The sequence below is a fragment of the Sander lucioperca genome, chromosome 2, assembly GCF_008315115.2.
Source record: "Sander lucioperca isolate FBNREF2018 chromosome 2, SLUC_FBN_1.2, whole genome shotgun sequence".
Lineage (NCBI taxonomy): Eukaryota > Metazoa > Chordata > Actinopteri > Perciformes > Percidae > Sander > Sander lucioperca.
The window spans coordinates 25,164,562-25,183,415 of NC_050174.1; the positions used below are offsets into that span (position 1 = coordinate 25,164,562).

Consider the following 18,854-nt stretch of genomic DNA (forward strand, 5'->3'; position numbering starts at 1 on the left):
CACTATCGTATTTTTCTAAATACATGACCATTGAAAATTGTCAAAAATGCTGCTGTAAACGTACACTTTGGTTAAATCCTTACGTCACTTATGTTTTACATTCCAACATTTATTTTCTTAAAATGAATCAAGTCATCAACCCTTAATATGAGTACTCAAACTGTTACAGTAGCCTTTGATTCATTTAGAGCACAGTTTTCAAAATTATAATGTTAATGTATATAGCCTGTTCTGTATTTGCACAAAAAACAGAAATGTAGACAGTAAAGGCCTCCACAAATACAGTACATGCTGGTCAAATCCTAGTCTCCAAGCTAGCTAAGTGCCATGTGTTGCTCTGTGGCATTATTTATTAGTTGATGTGTGCTGTGCTATTTTGTGTAAATGTATCATATTGTTGTGTCGTATTGGATGCGTCGTTTTATTCCATTTCTAGGGTGCCTTTTAAACATCTGGCCAGGAACAACAGCTGAATATTATATGCTATTAGCATATTTTATGGTAATTGTGCTTCATTTTACAGATTTTTCACTGTTGATCAATGAGTGCAGTGCCTGCCAAATAAACTAATACAACAAAGTGGCCGGGTTGGCTCGGTGGGTGGAGCAGGCGCACATGTACTGGGAGGTTTGTGCCTCGACGCGGAGGTCCGAGGTTCGGGTCTGACCTGTGACGATTTCCTGCATGTCTTCCCCCCTCTCTCCCCTTTCTCACCTAGCTGTCCTGCCAGGTTAAAGGCGAAAAAGCCCAAAAAATTATCTTAAAAAAAACTAAAACTAATACAACAAAAACATGAATAAATAAAAGTAAATGTAATTAGAGAGAAATATGTGGCTGATATATCCTGAATTTATTGTATATTCCACAAACACATCTATGCAATTTCCTTTTGTGGTAAGAACAACCCAGAGACCAACAGCTTGTTTGCTGCTGTGGCCACCACAGGCCTCAGGCAGGCACCGCTTCAACATAAGGAGCCAATCGTTTACTCCGGTTTTTGTCCCGGTCCACCATGATGTCATGGCCACGAGGCAGCAAGGTGATGAGCTGAGAGTGATGGATATCTGTATAGGAACATTTCCTTTTCCCCGCCAGCCTCTGTTCACATTAAAAGCCTTGCACATCATACATCAATACCACCCCCCTGGCCAAGCCCTGCACACTCCAAACCCATATGTGGAGGTACTTTCTTCCTCCACGTTTGCCGTATTGTTTACAGCCAGTCAGATTCAGAGAGATCAGATAGGAAAGCTTTATAGACATACAGCCCAGCATATGAACTAAGGGCTGGGTGGGATTTTGCTGAAGGGAGAAAGTGCAGTTTAACACTGCATTTAATCTTTTTCCAGAAACTCCAGCAAGAAGGGCTTAAAGGCCGACAATAAATCTGTTGGTGAGTCTGTCTTGGAAATAATGGAGGATAATTACTTCTCGACGGTGGGAAGAGAAGAGGGGAGGGATGGTGAGAGGGAAGACAGAGAGAGGAGATAATTGTTAGTGGCTTCTTCCCGGTATGTGGGTGATGGAGAGAGACAGGGTGGAGAGAGAGGACGACTGTGTCGGCTGTTGCCTCCTGTTGTGTGAGGTTAAGGAAACAGTGGGTAGCATATGAGCATTTTATGTGAAAGACAAGACAGGCGCACACACACACACACACGGTTTTCAGTCTCTTCCCACTGCTTGGCCCTTCTCGAGGCGCTCAGTCAGCGTAACAGATGAACGTGCCTCGGCCTTGAAAGGAATCGGCCTGAAATCATTTAGAATCACCTGGGCCCTTCAGCTTTGAAGTCAGACAGCTGCCTGTTCCGTATTACAATGATATTATATAATTTATAATGATATAATTGATCATTATGTTTCCTGGCACTCAATGCTGAACCAGCATTGCTTCATAAATCAGATGATGAAAGGTGGGTGTAACAGTGAAATCAAAGGGGAAAAGAAAAACACAACGCCAGCATGCACTGTGAGACTCAAACGTGTCTACAAGTCTCTCTGATAATTTCACAAACACAATACCACCTTTATGGCTTTTGTAGTGATTCAAATAACTCATTTGTATTACAGGCACACAGGACTGAATGCGCACGGGGCAGCAACTCGCCTCACTCTGGCTTTAGGTTGATAAGCTTTGATTTCTGCTGCCTGTAAACTGTACAGCCCATACGATGTATTCATATCATTCACAGTCTTGCATAAGTCTAAAACCCCACTCTGTCGCCCAAAGCCCCAAACCCAAAGAGTTAATAATTAACCAGGAAAATAATTACAGGGTCTCCTTAATGGCTGGAAAATAAAACTTTTCGACAGCATTTACAAAACAGAAAGCAACGTTTCTGCTGGGTTCAGATTGGATGTACAGCTGCAGGCTGATATATGGCTGTGAACCCACGGCCCTTCCAAACGTTCTAATTACAGTGTTGGGACTCACTGCCAGCTGAGAAGAAATGCTTGGAAAAATGGCCCAGGACGAGTTGTTGGGCTGTAAATCATGTGCCACGTCTCTCATATTGCATATTTCTATTATTGGGTATTGTTATGGGCTGCTGGCCAATCAGGATAAAGCAGGTAAGTATAGGAAAAAGTACCTTCTATTTCCCCTTTTGTTTTAAACAGAAGATAATCGGCTGCTTCCGATAACGGCTGCCAAGGTGAACTCGTTGAACTTCAGATGTAGTTATAGAGGGACACATTGATACTTTTTTGGGGGGTTGAGTTAAAAACACTGCAACAATTTCTGTTAAAATGACACCCGAGATGGCTGCCTGGTTGCTTACCTGCCACAGTTTGATACACATGACCATCCCCAGCTTAGCGTCTGGTACCAGGGTGCAGACTGGGCTCTTACTGGGTAGCTCAATAATCTTGATCTGCAGAGAACACATGACAATTAAAAACTTAAAACTCACTACAGAGAGCTGACCTGTTCACCTCCATATTCTACAGCCATGCCAGCAGCTCTGTGAGGCCGCACTCGGACACAGCAGTGCTTTGAGCTACATGCTAACATCAGTATGCTAACATGCTCCCAATGACAATGCTAACATGCTGATGATAAGCAGGTATTATGTTTACCATGTTTGCTATCTTAGAATAGCGTGTTAGCATGCTAACATTACAGAAGAACTCCACCAATTTTTCACATCAAAATCTGTTTATATTGCCTGCATAATGTGAAAAATTTTGTTTAAAGCTTTTTGTGACATCCCTTGAGTTGAGTTAGGGCTAAAGATTACAAGTCTGAAAAGAACAATTCTGGCTGTTTGGAGTTAGAGAAAAGTGAGCCTCCCAGACTTCTGTAGCCCATCAGCATGCTAAACTGCTTTGCACAGCTTTCATTTAGGTAAACTGTATAGTGCTTATACTCTCTGGTGGTTTCATTTTGTTTCGTCTAAAGCCATCTATGATCAGACCTTTAGAAATCTATCCAATACATCCTGATGCGTTTTTTGCTTTCATTCATCCACTTTTATTATGTTTGTATTTTCATTTGTTCTAATGTTTTCATTATTGAGAGCCAGTTACAATTACACACAAGCTGACTGCCAAGTCATGATTTGTTTGTCTTCTGAATCCAAATAAAGCCGGAACCTGATTCATTGTGGTCCAGGACTTCCGCAGATCAGAGTGCCTCCACCCAGTGGTACTGGACCATCCATCAGTGTGGAGCAGCCGCCCCGCTGTCTATAATAAATCCTGCTAAAGCCCGACCCCGTGACCTGAATGGTGTTTTCCTGCACACATTGGCACTGATTCTGATCAAATACCCCGCCTAATGAAGCCAATAATAAAGTGTGTGCATTTGTATGTGTGTGTGTGTGTGTGTGTGTGTGTGTGTGTGTGTGTGTGTGTGTGTGTGTGTACCCACATCACAACCAAAACTCATTCCTTCGAACTTCCTCCGTGCTGATGATCCACATATTCATCCTCATTAGGCCTCAAATTAAACAAGCCTTTAAGGGAGCGATCTGTATTTTAGCGCTAGGCCACATCTGTCCTGCATGTTTACCTCTGCATGCCTGACAAAGAGGGCCTTTAAGGACTTCTCTGTGCCTCAGGTGATCACTGTTCTTGTGTGGCATCACTCTGCCCATAAATAAAACACCCACACTATTAATTAATGTTTCTGCCATGGCAGCAATCTGCTGGCAGGAATCTCACTGTGAGCAGTAAACAGTAAAACCACCTGAAATAGGAAGCTCTTATGCCGTTTCTTTCTTACATACCTAAATATTAACCTACCTGTGTATTGCACTAAATCACACCATTGTGTATGTTTTGGGGCAAGTGCCTATGTACGGTTTCTTTGAGGGAATTCATTTACGTGGGCGTTTTATTTGCGAATTACATGATAAGCATCTGTCGTGGTCAGTTATGTCTGTGGAATGGGGTGGGGAGACTGAATGACAAAATCGGCTGTGGCCTGTTTTGGTCTAACTTGTATGGGTGTGTGTGTGTGTGTGTGTTTCTGTCTGTCTGTGTCTGTTGGGACAATGGCATTATTGAGGTGCTGGGAGTCACAGGCGCCCTGATGCCTGGCCTGCTGGACTGGGGTTAGCAGAGGCACGTTTGGCTGGATCAGGTGACCGCTCTGTTCCTTTCAAGTGTGGCTCCTCCACAGCGGAGCAAGTAACATGAATCTGGAGGCAATAAAAGATGGCTGAATCGCTGGCTGCCCTCTCCCCATCCTGCCTCGCTCGACACAAAACCCCTTCAGGCGTGTGGGTGTTGAGCATTAACCAGGAAACACACTGTGCAGACAGAACGGCGATTTAATTCCACTGGGAGTTCTCTTCTTAATTCACCAGTCAAAGATTAAAAACAGCCAATTTGACTATTTCATCAGCCAAAGTAGCGTTTACTTCCTGAAAAGCACAATTAACTGGTTTTCTTTGGCCCTCGCAGAGCTATTAGGTGTTTATGGATTATTAGCCACAGCCAAAATGAACCGACATTTAGCTGGTGGCTGGAATTAAGTTCCCATCCTTGCAATGCGCACACTGAGTGGAGACATAAAGTCTGGTTTGTTAATGATGCTGTTTGCTGTTTGACAGGTCCTGCAAACCGCATGCTCACGTGTCATGTTGTCTCTCGACACATTGGTTAATGATGGGCTAAAAAAAAAAAATACTACATTGGCCACCTGATTAAAATCAAGCCATTTCATAATTATGAATCAGAATTCAGAACACTTGCACACGATCAGTGTGGTAATAGAACAGCAAAAGATGACAGGAGATCGATGTAAGAGAACAACTTTTGCTGTGGGACTTCCATTCTTCCACGTAACATACTAAACGGTACTAAAAGCCACAAATATGTGTCAGTGCTTGAAGTCAATCCAGCAAAAGTGGCAACAGCAAGTCTGGTCGGGTTCATACAGGTTGGCATTTTTTTTTATACTAAAGTCAGACCATGACTTTAACCAATTAACCATCCCACCTCCCACCTGCCAATACATTCAAGGATGGTTCCTCCTGCTGGACGTACAACAACATGTGACTGTGGACACTTTGATCTGAGGGGTCTCTGGTAAATTTCCCACAAATTAATTTGAAAACCCTTCTTAAAGTTGTAGTGCGTAGTTTCTGTCGCCCCCATAAGGAATTTTAAGTACTGACAACAAAACTGTCGGAGCATCCACATGATACAAGCCTTGCATGATCGCGCTACCCCCCCGCCCCCCGCCCCCCCCCCCTCCACGCAGTTGCTAGTAACCATGGAGAACACAGAGGATTAAAAAAAACATGATGGACTCTTCAGAAGAGGTCAGTATCTTCAGTTTCTGCATGCGAAAGTCGCAGGACGACAAAATCTTCTGAAAACAGCCATGTTGAGAAATACAGAGAGTTGTGCGGAGCTGATAGTCTTAATTAGCTTTGTAGCAACTCATTTGGCAATGGCTTGAATGTAACGGATGTTCATTAATATCAAAAAGTTAGGCACTTAAGCTTTAAGTATTTAAAGATTAACAAACTTTAAAAGAATGAAAATGTTATTAGTAAATTGTATTATACTGACTGTCTGGGGAAAGGCCTTAACCTGAGTTTAAAACTGCAACATTTTGGCAGAAGTACACATATGAACCGTTTGATTAAATGTAACAAATAAGCATGAATAGGTATTGTCATTATATGTATATATTATCATGAGCCAAGAGTAAACTTCCACAAGAGAAACCCTGTAATCTTGCAGCTTTGGCGAATGTTTAGCTTTTTCTTTAGCCGTTTTTTTACATGCACTTATCCTTTTCAAGGTTGCAGGGGGCAAGAGCACATCCCAGCATGCACTGGGTGAGAAGCAGGGTGCAAAATGGATTGGTCGCTAATTTATAAATGGGCCAAAGCATACAGACAACCCGGACACATTCACACTTATGCCCACACCTACAGACAATTTAGAGTTTCCATTGCTGATGTCTAACCTCTTCTGTCTGTTGTCCAGCGAAGGCCAGCAGACGCGTCCCGGGGCTCGTCTCCAGCATGGAGGGCTGGCAGAATCCAACGCTGCCGGTCCACACAGAGTCCATCACCGCACTCCGCCCTTCGCTCAGATCCCACAGGCAGACCTGCATGTCCCGTCCCTGACTGCTCCGCCGATGGGAAGAACATTTCATTTAATTCGCATATTTTCCAAACACACATTACTGACCATTAAGGCAGGGCAATATATCAATATTATATCAATATATGAGGCTAGATATCATCTTAAATTTTGGATATCTTAAAATCGCAGTATGACAAAAGTGTTGTCTCTTATCCTGGTTTTAAAGACTGCATTACAGTAAAGTGATGTAATTTTCTAAATTTACCGGACTGTTTTAGCTCTTTAGCTGCCTTTACCTACTTAGTCATTGTATCCACATTATTGATGATTATTTATCAAAAATCTCATTGTATAAATATTTTGTGAAAGCCCTAATAGCCAACCCTACAATATCTCCGCAATATCAACATCAATGTATTTGGTCAAACATTGTGATATTTGATTTTCTCCATATCACCCAGCTCTACTGACCGATCAAAATATGCGTGACACTGAATGCTTCCTACGTAATTATTTTATCCCCACAGGTTCTAAGCTTTGCTAAAAAGAAAACAATACATTGTGAAGTGAACATCTAAAGTCAGAAATATGTTTACATTCCCAAATGCTCAGCAGCGAGAGGTGGGCGGGTTGATTCAGTGGGTAGAGCAGGCGCACATACACTTGGAGGTTTATGCCTCGACACAGAAGTCCAGGATTCGAATCCGACCTGTGACGATTTCTTGCATGTCTTCCCCCTCTCTCTCCCCTTTCTCACCTAGCTGTCCTGTCAAATAAAGGCGGAAAAGGCTAAAAAATAATCTAAAAAATAAAAAAAAAGGAAACAGCGAGAGGAGTAAAAGTGAAGGACCAGGAGAACTGTCCTCACCTGATGAGGGTGTCCGTCGCCTGCAGTGTGCTGACCCAGATAACCGAGCTACCAGAATGACCTTCTACAATCTTCTGAGCCCGCCTGGTGTTCAGGTTCCACATATGGATGGCACCCTTCCCTGACCTGCAAAACCCAACAGGATGCTTTATGAACTCATACAGTATACACAACATATCAGTTATTGCTCTGCTCTCACCTACACCTAAAAAGGAAAATATTTGCTCTTGTCCAAATTAACAAATATATCAAAATAACATTGAAACATTGTGTGGTGCTTTGATAGCTGTTCTTACACATCCAAGCTCTGTCTCCCTTTTAAAAACTGAAGTGAATCCTGATTGGCTGGCTTGGTATGTACAGTACTTACCACATGCAATAAAACTAACCTGTTTATTAGAGCTGGGCAATACATCGATATTATATTGATATCGTGATATGAGACTAGATATTGTCTTAGATTTTGGACATCGTAATATGGCATAAGTGTTGTCTTTTCCTGGTTTTAAAGGCTGTATTACCATAAAGTGATGTCACTTTCTGAACTCACCAGACTATTGTAACTGTTCTATTATTTGCCTTTACCCATTTAGTCATTATATCCACATTACTGATGATTATTTATCAAAAATCTCATTGTGTAAATATTTTGTGAAAGCACCAATAGTCAACACTACAATATCGTTGTGGTATTGATATTGAGGTATTTGGTCAAAAATATCGTGATTTTTGATTTTCTCCATATCGCCCAGCTCTACTGTTTATGTGTCTCTTGTGATTACGATTGGGCATTGAGAACCGGTTCCAACTTAGAAATGTTTCAAAAATTACAATTACAATGGAATTGTTTTTTTAGTGGAACCGTTTGGAAAATTTGGTTTCGAATGCGATCATCGGTTCCAAATTTAACACGTGCAAGTTTTGGTTTCCCTAGCGGCCGCCGTACTTCCAGGCACGTTGAGTTGCCGCCGTGGAGCACAGTAAGTGCCGCTCTAAAGTGTGGCTTGATTATACATTGAAAAGCCCTGTAAAACTGTACACCGCTATTAAATCAAAATGTAATGTTCCTCTTATCTGTGAAATAGGCATGTGACCCGTTTCAACTCCACCACTCAGAGAATCAGAATCGGGAATTGATCAAAACCTTAATCGAAAGGAAGAATTGGAATTGGAAATTGATGCCCAAGGGGCTGGGCGATATGGAGAAAATCAAATATTACAAAGAAATTTACCAAATAACTCAATATCGATATTAGAACAGAATAGAATACACTTTATTGGCCCCGAGGGGACATTTGTCTTGGGCATAGTGCTACAATCTGTTGCTTCACAACACAAACATGTAACAGAAAAAAACATTCTAAAATTGACATAAAAATCAAAATAAAAACATAAACATAAGATCAACAAAGCATCTGAGGACATAAAGGAAGGACACATACAGTATGACTGTAGAGACAATACGACATCTTAAAAAGTGACTGTAAGAATTAAAGTGAAAAGTGCAAAAAGTGCTGGTGGTTTTATTTTGGCTGGTAGTTCTTAAGATTTACTATTGGAGTTCAGCAGCTTGATAGACGTTATATAAATAAATATAAATATTATATATAATATTGCAACCATATTGTAGGGTTGACTTGTTCAATTGTTCAAATCAAAATTATGCCCAACTCTACTTGTGATGGACTAAATGAAGGAGGAAGATGAAGAGCCAAAATATGAACATTGAGATAAATGACTCACCCAGAAAATAGGAGGGGAGTGTCCCTTCCATGGCAGCTGAAGTGGAGGGTGTTGAGGGGCCCACCAGCCCCCCTCAGGGTGTAGATGGGGGACGGAGCAGGACGAGACATCCCCGGGTTTCAATGCAATCGAGGTATGGTTGCAGGGAGGCCTCAAACCCATGTCATGACACCCACTGAAAGAGAGAGGTGAGTAACTTCTCGGATTTATCTGAAGAAGGTGAAAATGCAGTTTGAGTTCCAGACAGTATTTCTCCAACTAGGGCTGTGCAATGAATCGAACTTTGATCGCAATTTCATTTTTGGCTGGTAAGGGGTCACAAAAGCAATGTGAATCGAGAAAAACTATTATTTTGCACATTACATTTTGCAGACTGCAAACTCTTCTTTGGCTTGTGTTTTGAAGGGGAATTCAAAAAAGTTCAACAGGAAAAGTATTAAGGGAAATTTCACAGTTCAAGGTGTTTTTACTGCCGATTTGTTGAACTGTTTCACTGCTTTTTAAGTTTAAATAACGGCAACATCTTTCCAAAAGCCAATGAGTAATCGTGCTAAATAATCCTGATTTCAATATTGACCAAAATAATTGTCATGTTTTCCATAATCATGCAGCCCTAGCTTCAACAAAACGGTACTCTGCATTTTTAGCAGAAATTTATAAATGGATAAACATTTCATTAAAATCAGGTTAATTGGCTCTTTCAGAGGGATGCAATAAGATGAAAGTCAATTAAATGATCAGAAACCTAATTATGCCTTGTTTTAACACTGAGCAGAGACTGTCAGAAAATAGCTCCATTTTGCCTCGAAGCCTTTCTCCTTCACACAGCAGACAGTTGTGTTTAATGCACTGTCTGTATTTTCTCTATTGTTAGTAGCTACAAACCCTGTGGCTCTCTCACTCCATCTTTCTCCTTCTAGTCTACCTGATAACACCTCTCTTAGTCAATACGTCATAAATCACAACCTCTGACAGCCTAATTACAGTAAACAGACAGAGCTTTTTTTGGCTTCTCACTCCTCTTGTGATCAACAGCCGTTGTCCCAGAGGCAGAAGCAACAGCTCAGGCTTTTATGTCGTTTGTAGGCTGGGCTGCTGAGGAAACCCAACCGACCGCAGGTATGCTGCTAGGAAATGATGCGTCAACATTAAAAATGCAGTGCAATCACGTGTGAGTGACTCTTAGCGACTGGCTTCAGATAGATAATATCCATCTATCCATCCAGTTTCTAAACAGCTCATCGTGTTTAGAATCACAGGTGTCTCTAACCTGTTAATGCCGATATTCAGTGTATTTAAATTAGACCATTTTTATACCCCAAAAAAAAAGAAAGAAAAAGTTCTTAAATTCAGGATGACGCATCCCCACTTCTCAGAGTTATGGAAAACAATGGCTTTCACAAAAAAACACCTACTCATACACAAATCAACAATTACCTGATACTTATACAATACAATTAGTAATTAAAATTTTAAAAAGTCTTTCCGGTTTGACTGGCTACCACCCCTGAGGCTGCTAAGTTAATTCCTCCCTCACCTATGCTGACATTATTTTTCCACCTGGTTATCTGCAAATACATGTTCGCCAAGTCTAATAATAATCAAAATCGGCCTCACCACACTACTAAAAATGTAGACGTAAAGTAGTGCACAATAATACACTGAAAGAATTACAATTAAAGGAATACTTTGACATAGGTAGGATTGGGCATTGAGAACCAAAGGATTCTAATGGAATCGTTTTTTATTGGAATCGTTAGATTAGAATCCAATCAGCGGTTGCAAATTTAACACAAGTAACTAACTAAGTTTTGGTTTCCATAGCGGCCACCGTTCTTCCCATAGACAGTAAAAGAATGGACACAGCGACGCCATAGACTTCGACGGAGAACAGTGAAGTCTCTTTTCCGGTGATGGCTGAGCGTTACTGAGCAGCCTCCAACTGAGCTTGAAGACGTAGATGTGACGTCTGAAAGTTGGAAGTCTTCTGGTAGCTGTGCCAAGAGAAATCTCAATCATTCCCAATCTAGCAGAGACGGAGAGCGTAGGTATATGTAAGGAGATAACATAGACACAGGCTAATTATTGATCACTAAAATGATAGTTAACATTAGTAATTAAACTTAAACAGCTAATGTGAGTCAAAACTGCCTGCAAGCTTCTCCTGTACTGTACAGTAATTTCTCTACTGTGCGACAGTAAGTTGCGTGGTTATGACACAATCGTTAGCCTATTTTTATAAAAACGTCTGCTGCGGAGCCATAACGTGAGATACAAGGTAAGGTTTTTTATACATTGTCGTGTTTCTTTAGAGATAAACAATGGACAAATAGTCTTTAAACGCTTCAGATGTAAAGTTATTCTCTGTCAAAGTGACGCCAAAATGAATGGCAGTCAATGGAATGCTAACGGAAGGTGATGGCTTGTTAGCCTAGAATCTCCCCATAGGACGTACGCTTTCTGGATGCTCGCTTACCCCCTTGGTTCTTCCACACGCTTGTTGTGTTGCAGCCATGGAGCACAGTAAGTGGCGCTCTAAAGTGTGGCTTTATTTTACGTTGAAAAAGCCCGGTAAAACTGTAAATCAACATTAAATAAGAATAAAAATGTCCTCTTATCTGTGAAATAAGCATCTGACCCGTTTCAACTCCGCCCCTCAAAGAATCAGATTCGAGAATCAATAACAACCGGAATCTAAAGTTAGAATTGGAATTATTAAAATCAAAACAATGCCCAATCCTAGACATACGGCTGGGCGATATGGAGAAAATCAAATATAACAATATTTTTTACCAAATGCCTCTATATCAATATATTGCGACCATAATGTAGGGTTGACTGTTGGTGCTTTCACAACATAATTACACAATGAGATTTTTGACAAATAATTATTAGTAATTTGGATCAGTAAATTAAAGGGGACGAAGGGCAAAATCTTCTATCTATCTAATTATCTATCTTCTCGTCTAACTCTAGCAAGAAAGCGGGTAAAAACTATTCTAGCACAATATGGATAACTAGCCTATATGTTTTATGTCATCTGAGTTAATGAACACAACCTCACCACCACCACCACCATCCCCCCATCCTCCAACCCTCCTCCACTTTTACTTATCATAACCCTTGCTCCCTGCAATCAGTGGACTCTGAAACTGGAGCCTGAGGCATTCAGGAGCAACTCATTTCAGGAGGTTAGTGGTTAAATTGTCCATGTGAATCTGTGAAGCGGAGAGACAGAGACCCCTGGCCAGCCTGCCTAATTAAGGACACAACGCTGCAGTCGGATCAACTGAAGGGGAGACAGTCATCACATCAGCTTTACTATCAGTTAACACACTGCATGCTTGCAAAATGGAGCATTTTTTCCAATGCTCACTATAGAAGAGATAGCACTAACATCCATCCAAATCTGTAAAATGACCGATGGTAAAGCATATAGCTATTTGCATACAAACAGACGTTTGACATTTAGCTAGGTATCACTAGGGTTGGGTATCGTTTGGATTTTTAGGATTCCGATGCTGAACCGGTACTTTTAAAACGATTCCAATTCCTAAACCGATTCTTGAAAAAGCGCAATATGTTTACTAGCGATCACGTGCAGTGAATGGTTAATATGCTTTTACGTCCTAGCCTACATTTACGGTAGCTAGCTAACGGTAGACTACAGAGAAAGGGTGATATTTTTACGTCCGTTTCAGAGCGACAGAGGGAAAATATTTCAGTCGACACATTGTGGAATGTGGTACCAAAATGAGGAACCGAAATTTGCGTTCTAATCGGGTCCGATTCCTAACGTTTGTGTAGGAACCGGTTCCATAGTGGAACCGGGTTTTGGTACCCAACCCTAGGTATCACTCATATCTATGAGCTAAAGCAGCACAAAATCCCTTTGGCCAACAACTGTACAAACTTGTTTTTGTGTGGTATGGAAAAAATGGCAAAAACCGTCAACAGTGGTTTTTTAAGGGTCTACCAGTTAAGCCCTGAATGTAAGGGCATGGCTGCATTCCTGAGCCAGAGTCCTGTGTGAGTGTGTGACAGGATGGGGCTCACCCTGATAACAGGTGGATTAAGCGTCCCTTATTGTCCTCTTGCAGCAGGCCTTTGCGGAGCAATGAGTCACGGACACAGCAGCCTGAAACAGTCTGTTTGTTGACTGTTTTCATTGTCTCAAGGCCAGTGGCTGTAAGACTTTCCAATGGCAATCACAGCTACCTGTCAATCACAGACAACAGTTGGGGACAGTGATGGACATGTCACTTGGGGACTAAATAACCAAACGTATATCTAAATGATGAGTGTAATGGCCACTTTCCCCTGCCGCCACTTCCTCGATGGACTGTCCCTTCTGTTTTCCAGGCGTCAGCATTTCCAGTGTCTAAATTGCCCGCAACAATGGGTCCGTTGTGGCGGCTGCAAGTGAGTCCCCCCCCCCACAAACCCAAATACAAACATGCAGGCAGCTCAGGAAGGGAGAGACAGATAATGTAAACAAACAAGACGGTGGCAGGATGTCACTCCAATCTATTTGTAAGGACCCTTAAATTGTTCCTTGCCAACAGAGAGAGGCAGCCGAGCAAACAATCAAGCCGGCCACTTGTCAAGCTTGTATGTTCGACGTCTCTAGCAACTGCAAAGATACCTTGCTGGAGCAGGGGCAGTAAGTAGCTGCGGATCCTCAAGGACAGGTAACCTGTTCTATTAAGATCTCCAAACTATTCTCCGCACCCGGCAGTTTCAATGAACCTAAGAAGCTTCATAAAGTGATTGAGCAATAGATAACAAATAGGTCAGTGAACTGTCTTATTAAACATGTCCACATGTCCAAATCTCAGTGACTAGCTAGGCCTAATTAAGCGTGTGTGTGTGTGTGTGTGTGTGTGTGTGTGTGTGTGTGTGTGTGTGTGTGTGTGTGTGTGCGTGTGCGTGCGTGTTGGACAGGGCATAATAAATCAGACTGACTGATTAATATACCTGAGCTGGATATAGGGACCCAGTGGGAAGAGGCAGGAGAGGAGGACTGAGGCTCCTGCTGGCCCTGTAACAGATAAGACAGCTCGGGGGTAATCTGACTCTAAGTCCATGGATAAAGGCAGTTTGTCTCTTCTTGGGCCGTCTGTCCACACCTACTGGGTAATTAGGCCTAATTATGAGAGAAAGGTCCGCTTCCCCTTCATGTTATTAAATAAGAGCCAGCCTCGTCCGCCAAGGATCTCTCAACACCAGCAAGGGGCTGGCGACCTTCAGATCAAACGCAGCCACTATCTATGCACCCCTCCACCTCCCCCCCACCCCGCTGCCCCGACTGCAGCACCCGTTCCCCTCCTCGACATTGCTGCACATATGAGAGCTCGAGGAGGGAGGGGGCAGAGAGGGTATTCGTTATGATGTGGGGCATCAAAGTTTTTTTTGACTAGAGGTGAGGAGGGGGGGTCCTGTCCACATTCCTCTCCCTTGGCGCTTTAGTGCTGGTATCATGTGATCGGCAGCTACCCACCTGAGCTGCCCCCTTGTCAAATTCTGCCATTCATAAATAAGAGCAGAGCGGGAGGGGATATACTGATCACAGGGGTTTATTATAGAAGCTTTATAATGTGCCCCAGCTTCACAGGAGCCATTATGGAGGCATGGGATCCCAAGATCCCCCGCTGATATCAGCCTCATCAAATATGAGATCTGAGCTGCGTGATGAAAACTGAAGTAGATTACACATAACTCAAAAAGCTGCACATTCTAGATAGGCCTTGCAATGAAAAGCCAACTTTATAACTGATAGTATTTCTTTTCTATAACATATTTGCCAACCAGCTTTAAAAAAAAAAAAAAAAAAAAAGACCTCAAATCCGTCCATTTCTGCTACATCATACCTGAACTATTAGTCATTCTGTTGTTTATCGCAGGCAATGGTCTTTATCGGCTGTTTCCCTGCTTTTCACCGTCTGGCCAAGGGGGCGCTTCCCCCTCGCTCTGCTGGTCAGTGGGTGGGTGGTGAGCTGGCGCTATGCTCATTAGACAGCCTTTCTGCCCTAACCCTAACCCTAACCCTCCCCCAACTAATACAGATCCTTCTGAGGAGGAAACCAACGTGCCAAATAGAGAGCGGGGTCCATTATAAAAGTCCAGTTAGACAAACAACATGGGAAGTGGCGAGGAAGACACACGCCCTTTATTGTGTCTTGGTGGGGTTATCTGGACTGGATAAACAGCCCAGCATCAGATAGAAGCTGAAGTCTGACACAAGTGCACCAACACCCACTGTCAGTCACAGATCCAATGAGTGGGAAGAGGGGGCATTGTTTGCGTGAATGGCGTGAATGCTAAGCAGAGGCCACTGCAGATAAGAGCTCAATGCCTTGTGGCTGTCACTGAGGCAGGCACTGATGGAGCACTGTGTCAGAGGGTCCTGTTTTAGGAGGTCCTGACTGTGGTCAACAGGTACCCGGAGCCTTATCTGTTTGCATTATCACTCATTTCCTCCACGAGGTCATTTACCTGAACACTAGAGGATAAAGGGACACAAGAGGGTCGACAGACAAGTGTCATCATACATCTCCACACGTTCAGGATGTGATGAGCATTGGATCAATAGGGATTTTGCTGTCCATACAGCAAAGATATGAAAACAAGTAAATGTTTATGGTGCCATAATCTCAATAAGACGTCATGCAGGGGAGATCAAACACAGAAACAACAAGATGTTACACTTTGTCAAACAGCACATCCCCCAGTGTTACAACTGTCAGTCATCATCAGGGGAGTGACGAGTGACTGCATGACTATTTCTACATGGTGAACAGTTTCCAGAGTTCAGCCAGAACTCCTCTACCAAATTTAAAAAGCCGAACAAAAACTAGTACAACTCCAAGTTGTGCATTATCATGGGAGATATTGTGAGCTGGATATAGGAGCTCCATGATCAGTCTCACAACTACAGTAAAAAGCACTCACCCACCAAAGCTGCATAATCTTTTAAAATGGCTGTTTGAATATGATACACAACATAATACAAATTAATAGAAAATCATAATAGAAAAGATTTGGAACTTAATTAATTAATCTGCAATCTGAACTCTGACCTGCTTAAAAATACACTTGACAGACAATCATAGGATATGTGTGCCAGCCTTCTTCATTAACAAATGAGTGCACGTTAAGTTAAAGAGAAAATAGCTAAAATGTTTTTTGTATGCTTAATTGTAATGATTTATCTAATGTTAAGAATTCCATTAAATACTCTGTATCTGCTCTGAGTCCTCCCACACACGCTTTCTTCAAAAATAAATGTAGGTTGCAGCTAGTTCAAGACATTTCATGAGCTTGTCTATGAACAGTCTACACCAAACTTCATTCAAAAATTAGAACGTTTCTGTTGCCTGGTCATTGGCACATACATGCACCTCCCTGACTTTAGTAACGGGGAGAGACATAATATTTGCAGCTCAACTTGTATGAGGAAACACTGAACACAAGTATACTCTGCTGGAAGATGACTAAAAGTTTAACATTAGAGTTAGTTACAAAAGTTACAATGTAAGCATTTATCATAAAAGTGTTATTTTACTGGTCTTGTTTGACAGCTGTTGTTTTTTACTTATTTTACCATGTACTGGTGTCTCAATGCGACTCTACTAGACAGGGCTGCTTTATGCTCACAGCAGTGTTTATTAGTTATCATTCGGAAGCTATAGCATTAACTAAAATACTGGGAAGAAAACAGAAAAGTTAAGACTTAATCTCATGTTTACAAGGTTAGCAACAAGCTAGCAACTACCTACCACAACAGCTACACACAATACATGTACCTTTGTTATTATATGATAGGCGTTATCGCTGGGTAAAGTAGGGTCACTATAGTAAAAGAAATAGGCTTTAACAAAATTTGACAAAATACCATTTCAGTGACACACCGGTGTTTTGGCAGTTGTCAGCCAGCTTTGCGAGGAAGGGTTACAAAACATGCGCCGGACTTAAAGGACCTCTATTTAGAGCAGATGAGCTGCCCAAGAAAGTGCCTGTATAGAAAACTCAGCTCTCTCTCTCTCTCTCTCTCTCTCTCTCTCTCTCTCTCTCTCTCTCTCTCTCTCTCTCTCTGTCTCTCTGTCTCTCTGTCTCTCTCTCTCTCTCTCTCTCTCTCTCTCTCTCTCTCTCTCTCTCTCTCTCTCTGTCTCTGTCTCTCTGTCTCTGTCTCTCTCTCTCTCTCTCTCTCTCTCTCTCTCTCTCTCTCTCTCTCTCTCTCTCTCTCTCTCGCTCTCTCTGTCTCTGTCTCTCTGTCTCTGTCTCTGTCTCTCTGTCTCTGTCTCTCTCTCTCTCTCTGAGGTGTACAGGATAAACAGTAAATTATAAAAAGAGCAGAACAGCACCCTGTTGTTAGATTGTCCACAAAACATGTTATTTCAATTTAAGAGAATAGAAGAATACTAAAACCCAAGATATATGCTCTTTCAAATCCTACTACCATAATAGGATTCCATTGGTGGAATGTAACTAAGTAGCCTACATTATTCAAGTAGCCTACTGGCTACGTGAGTACAAATTTGAGGTAGGCTACTTGTACTTCTTTTCTTTTGCATGCTACTTTCTACTATAATTTTTACTCCACTACATTAATCTGGCAGCTTTAGTTTCTAGTTACTTTAAAAAAATTAAGATTTTTGCTCACAAAACACATGTAGTTTATAAAATACGATGTTTAATATAAATTAACCTACCCAACAATAGACAAAATGATTAGCCGATTAAAGAACTGTTTTGATCATTTCCAGTTTCATAAATGTGAGGATTTTTCTGCATTGAGTAGTTAACTTTTATTACTATAAGTGTATTTTTCTGATGATACTTACTTAAGTACCATTTTGTCTGTCTCTACCTGGCTATACTTTGTATATCACATTGCACTTTTCTGTTTTTGCATTTCGTTGTCTTTGTACTTGTACTCTGCACAATGACAATAAAGTTGAATCTAATCTAATCTAATCTTATTTTCACTTTCACTTCACAACTTTACTTAAGTAAAGGATCTGAATTCTTCCACCACTGTGGGATTCTAAACATTCTGACTACCTAAAAAACATACGAACTGAGTGATAGCCTAACTATAGAACTTGCAAAAGCCTTACAATACTGCAAGAACAGGAGGGTCTTTATTATTTTCATCCTTTTCAGTCTAATGGAGAAAGAGAGACAGAGAAAACACAGGGCCTTAATCCACAGAGCACACAGACCCCTTTCATGGGAGTGCTGGGAGAGACCTTTTATTTGTCCATTCCTATCATGGAGAAAGCTGGTTTCAAGCTCGGCTAGGTCTGAGCTTGAAGATTAGATGAAACCAGAGTGTTTTAAACCTCTTCTGTGGCCGTGGATTAGAGTCAGCCGGTCCCCCTGCACTCTGAAATGAAACAATAAGGAGTACAGGTGGCTCAGTGGGAGTAGGTGCATGGCGTGAGGAGCACATTGGGTTAGAAACCGAAATAATCTCCAAGCAACAAAAAAAGCTCCAAAAGATTAAGGATAGCAATCGTTTAACTTTAAAAAGCAGAGAGGGAAATACCTCACGTACACCAGTTTATATTTGGGAAAGTAAATGTTAACATTTTGCCTAAGCAGCCTTCATAAAGGACACTCCCCCAGTCATCATGCTATCTCATAGTCTTTGGTGTATTACTGGGGTGCAGCACATCAATTTTAATGTGCATGT

General features: G+C 41.7%; 1 protein-coding gene across 2 annotated transcripts in view; it reads right to left on the minus strand.

Annotated features, from left to right (window-relative positions):
• gnb1l (guanine nucleotide binding protein (G protein), beta polypeptide 1-like) overlaps positions 1 to 17,158 on the minus strand; it is a 30,921-nt gene extending 13,763 nt beyond the window's left edge. The window contains exons 1-5 of one of the 2 annotated variants that reach the window (XM_031300567.2): positions 17,052 to 17,158; positions 9,158 to 9,332; positions 7,415 to 7,540; positions 6,425 to 6,587; positions 2,778 to 2,870 (exon numbers count right to left, since the gene is read on the minus strand). In XM_031300567.2, coding sequence (XP_031156427.1) covers positions 2,778 to 2,870; positions 6,425 to 6,587; positions 7,415 to 7,540; positions 9,158 to 9,267 — 492 coding nt within the window. In that variant the 5' untranslated portion in view covers positions 9,268 to 9,332; positions 17,052 to 17,158. Of the gene's footprint in view, positions 1 to 2,777; positions 2,871 to 6,424; positions 6,588 to 7,414; positions 7,541 to 9,157; positions 9,333 to 14,134; positions 14,199 to 17,051 lie in introns of those variants that run through there. The other variant, XM_035995394.1, reaches the window with a different exon arrangement.
• Between the last annotated feature and the right edge of the window lie 1,696 nt (positions 17,159 to 18,854).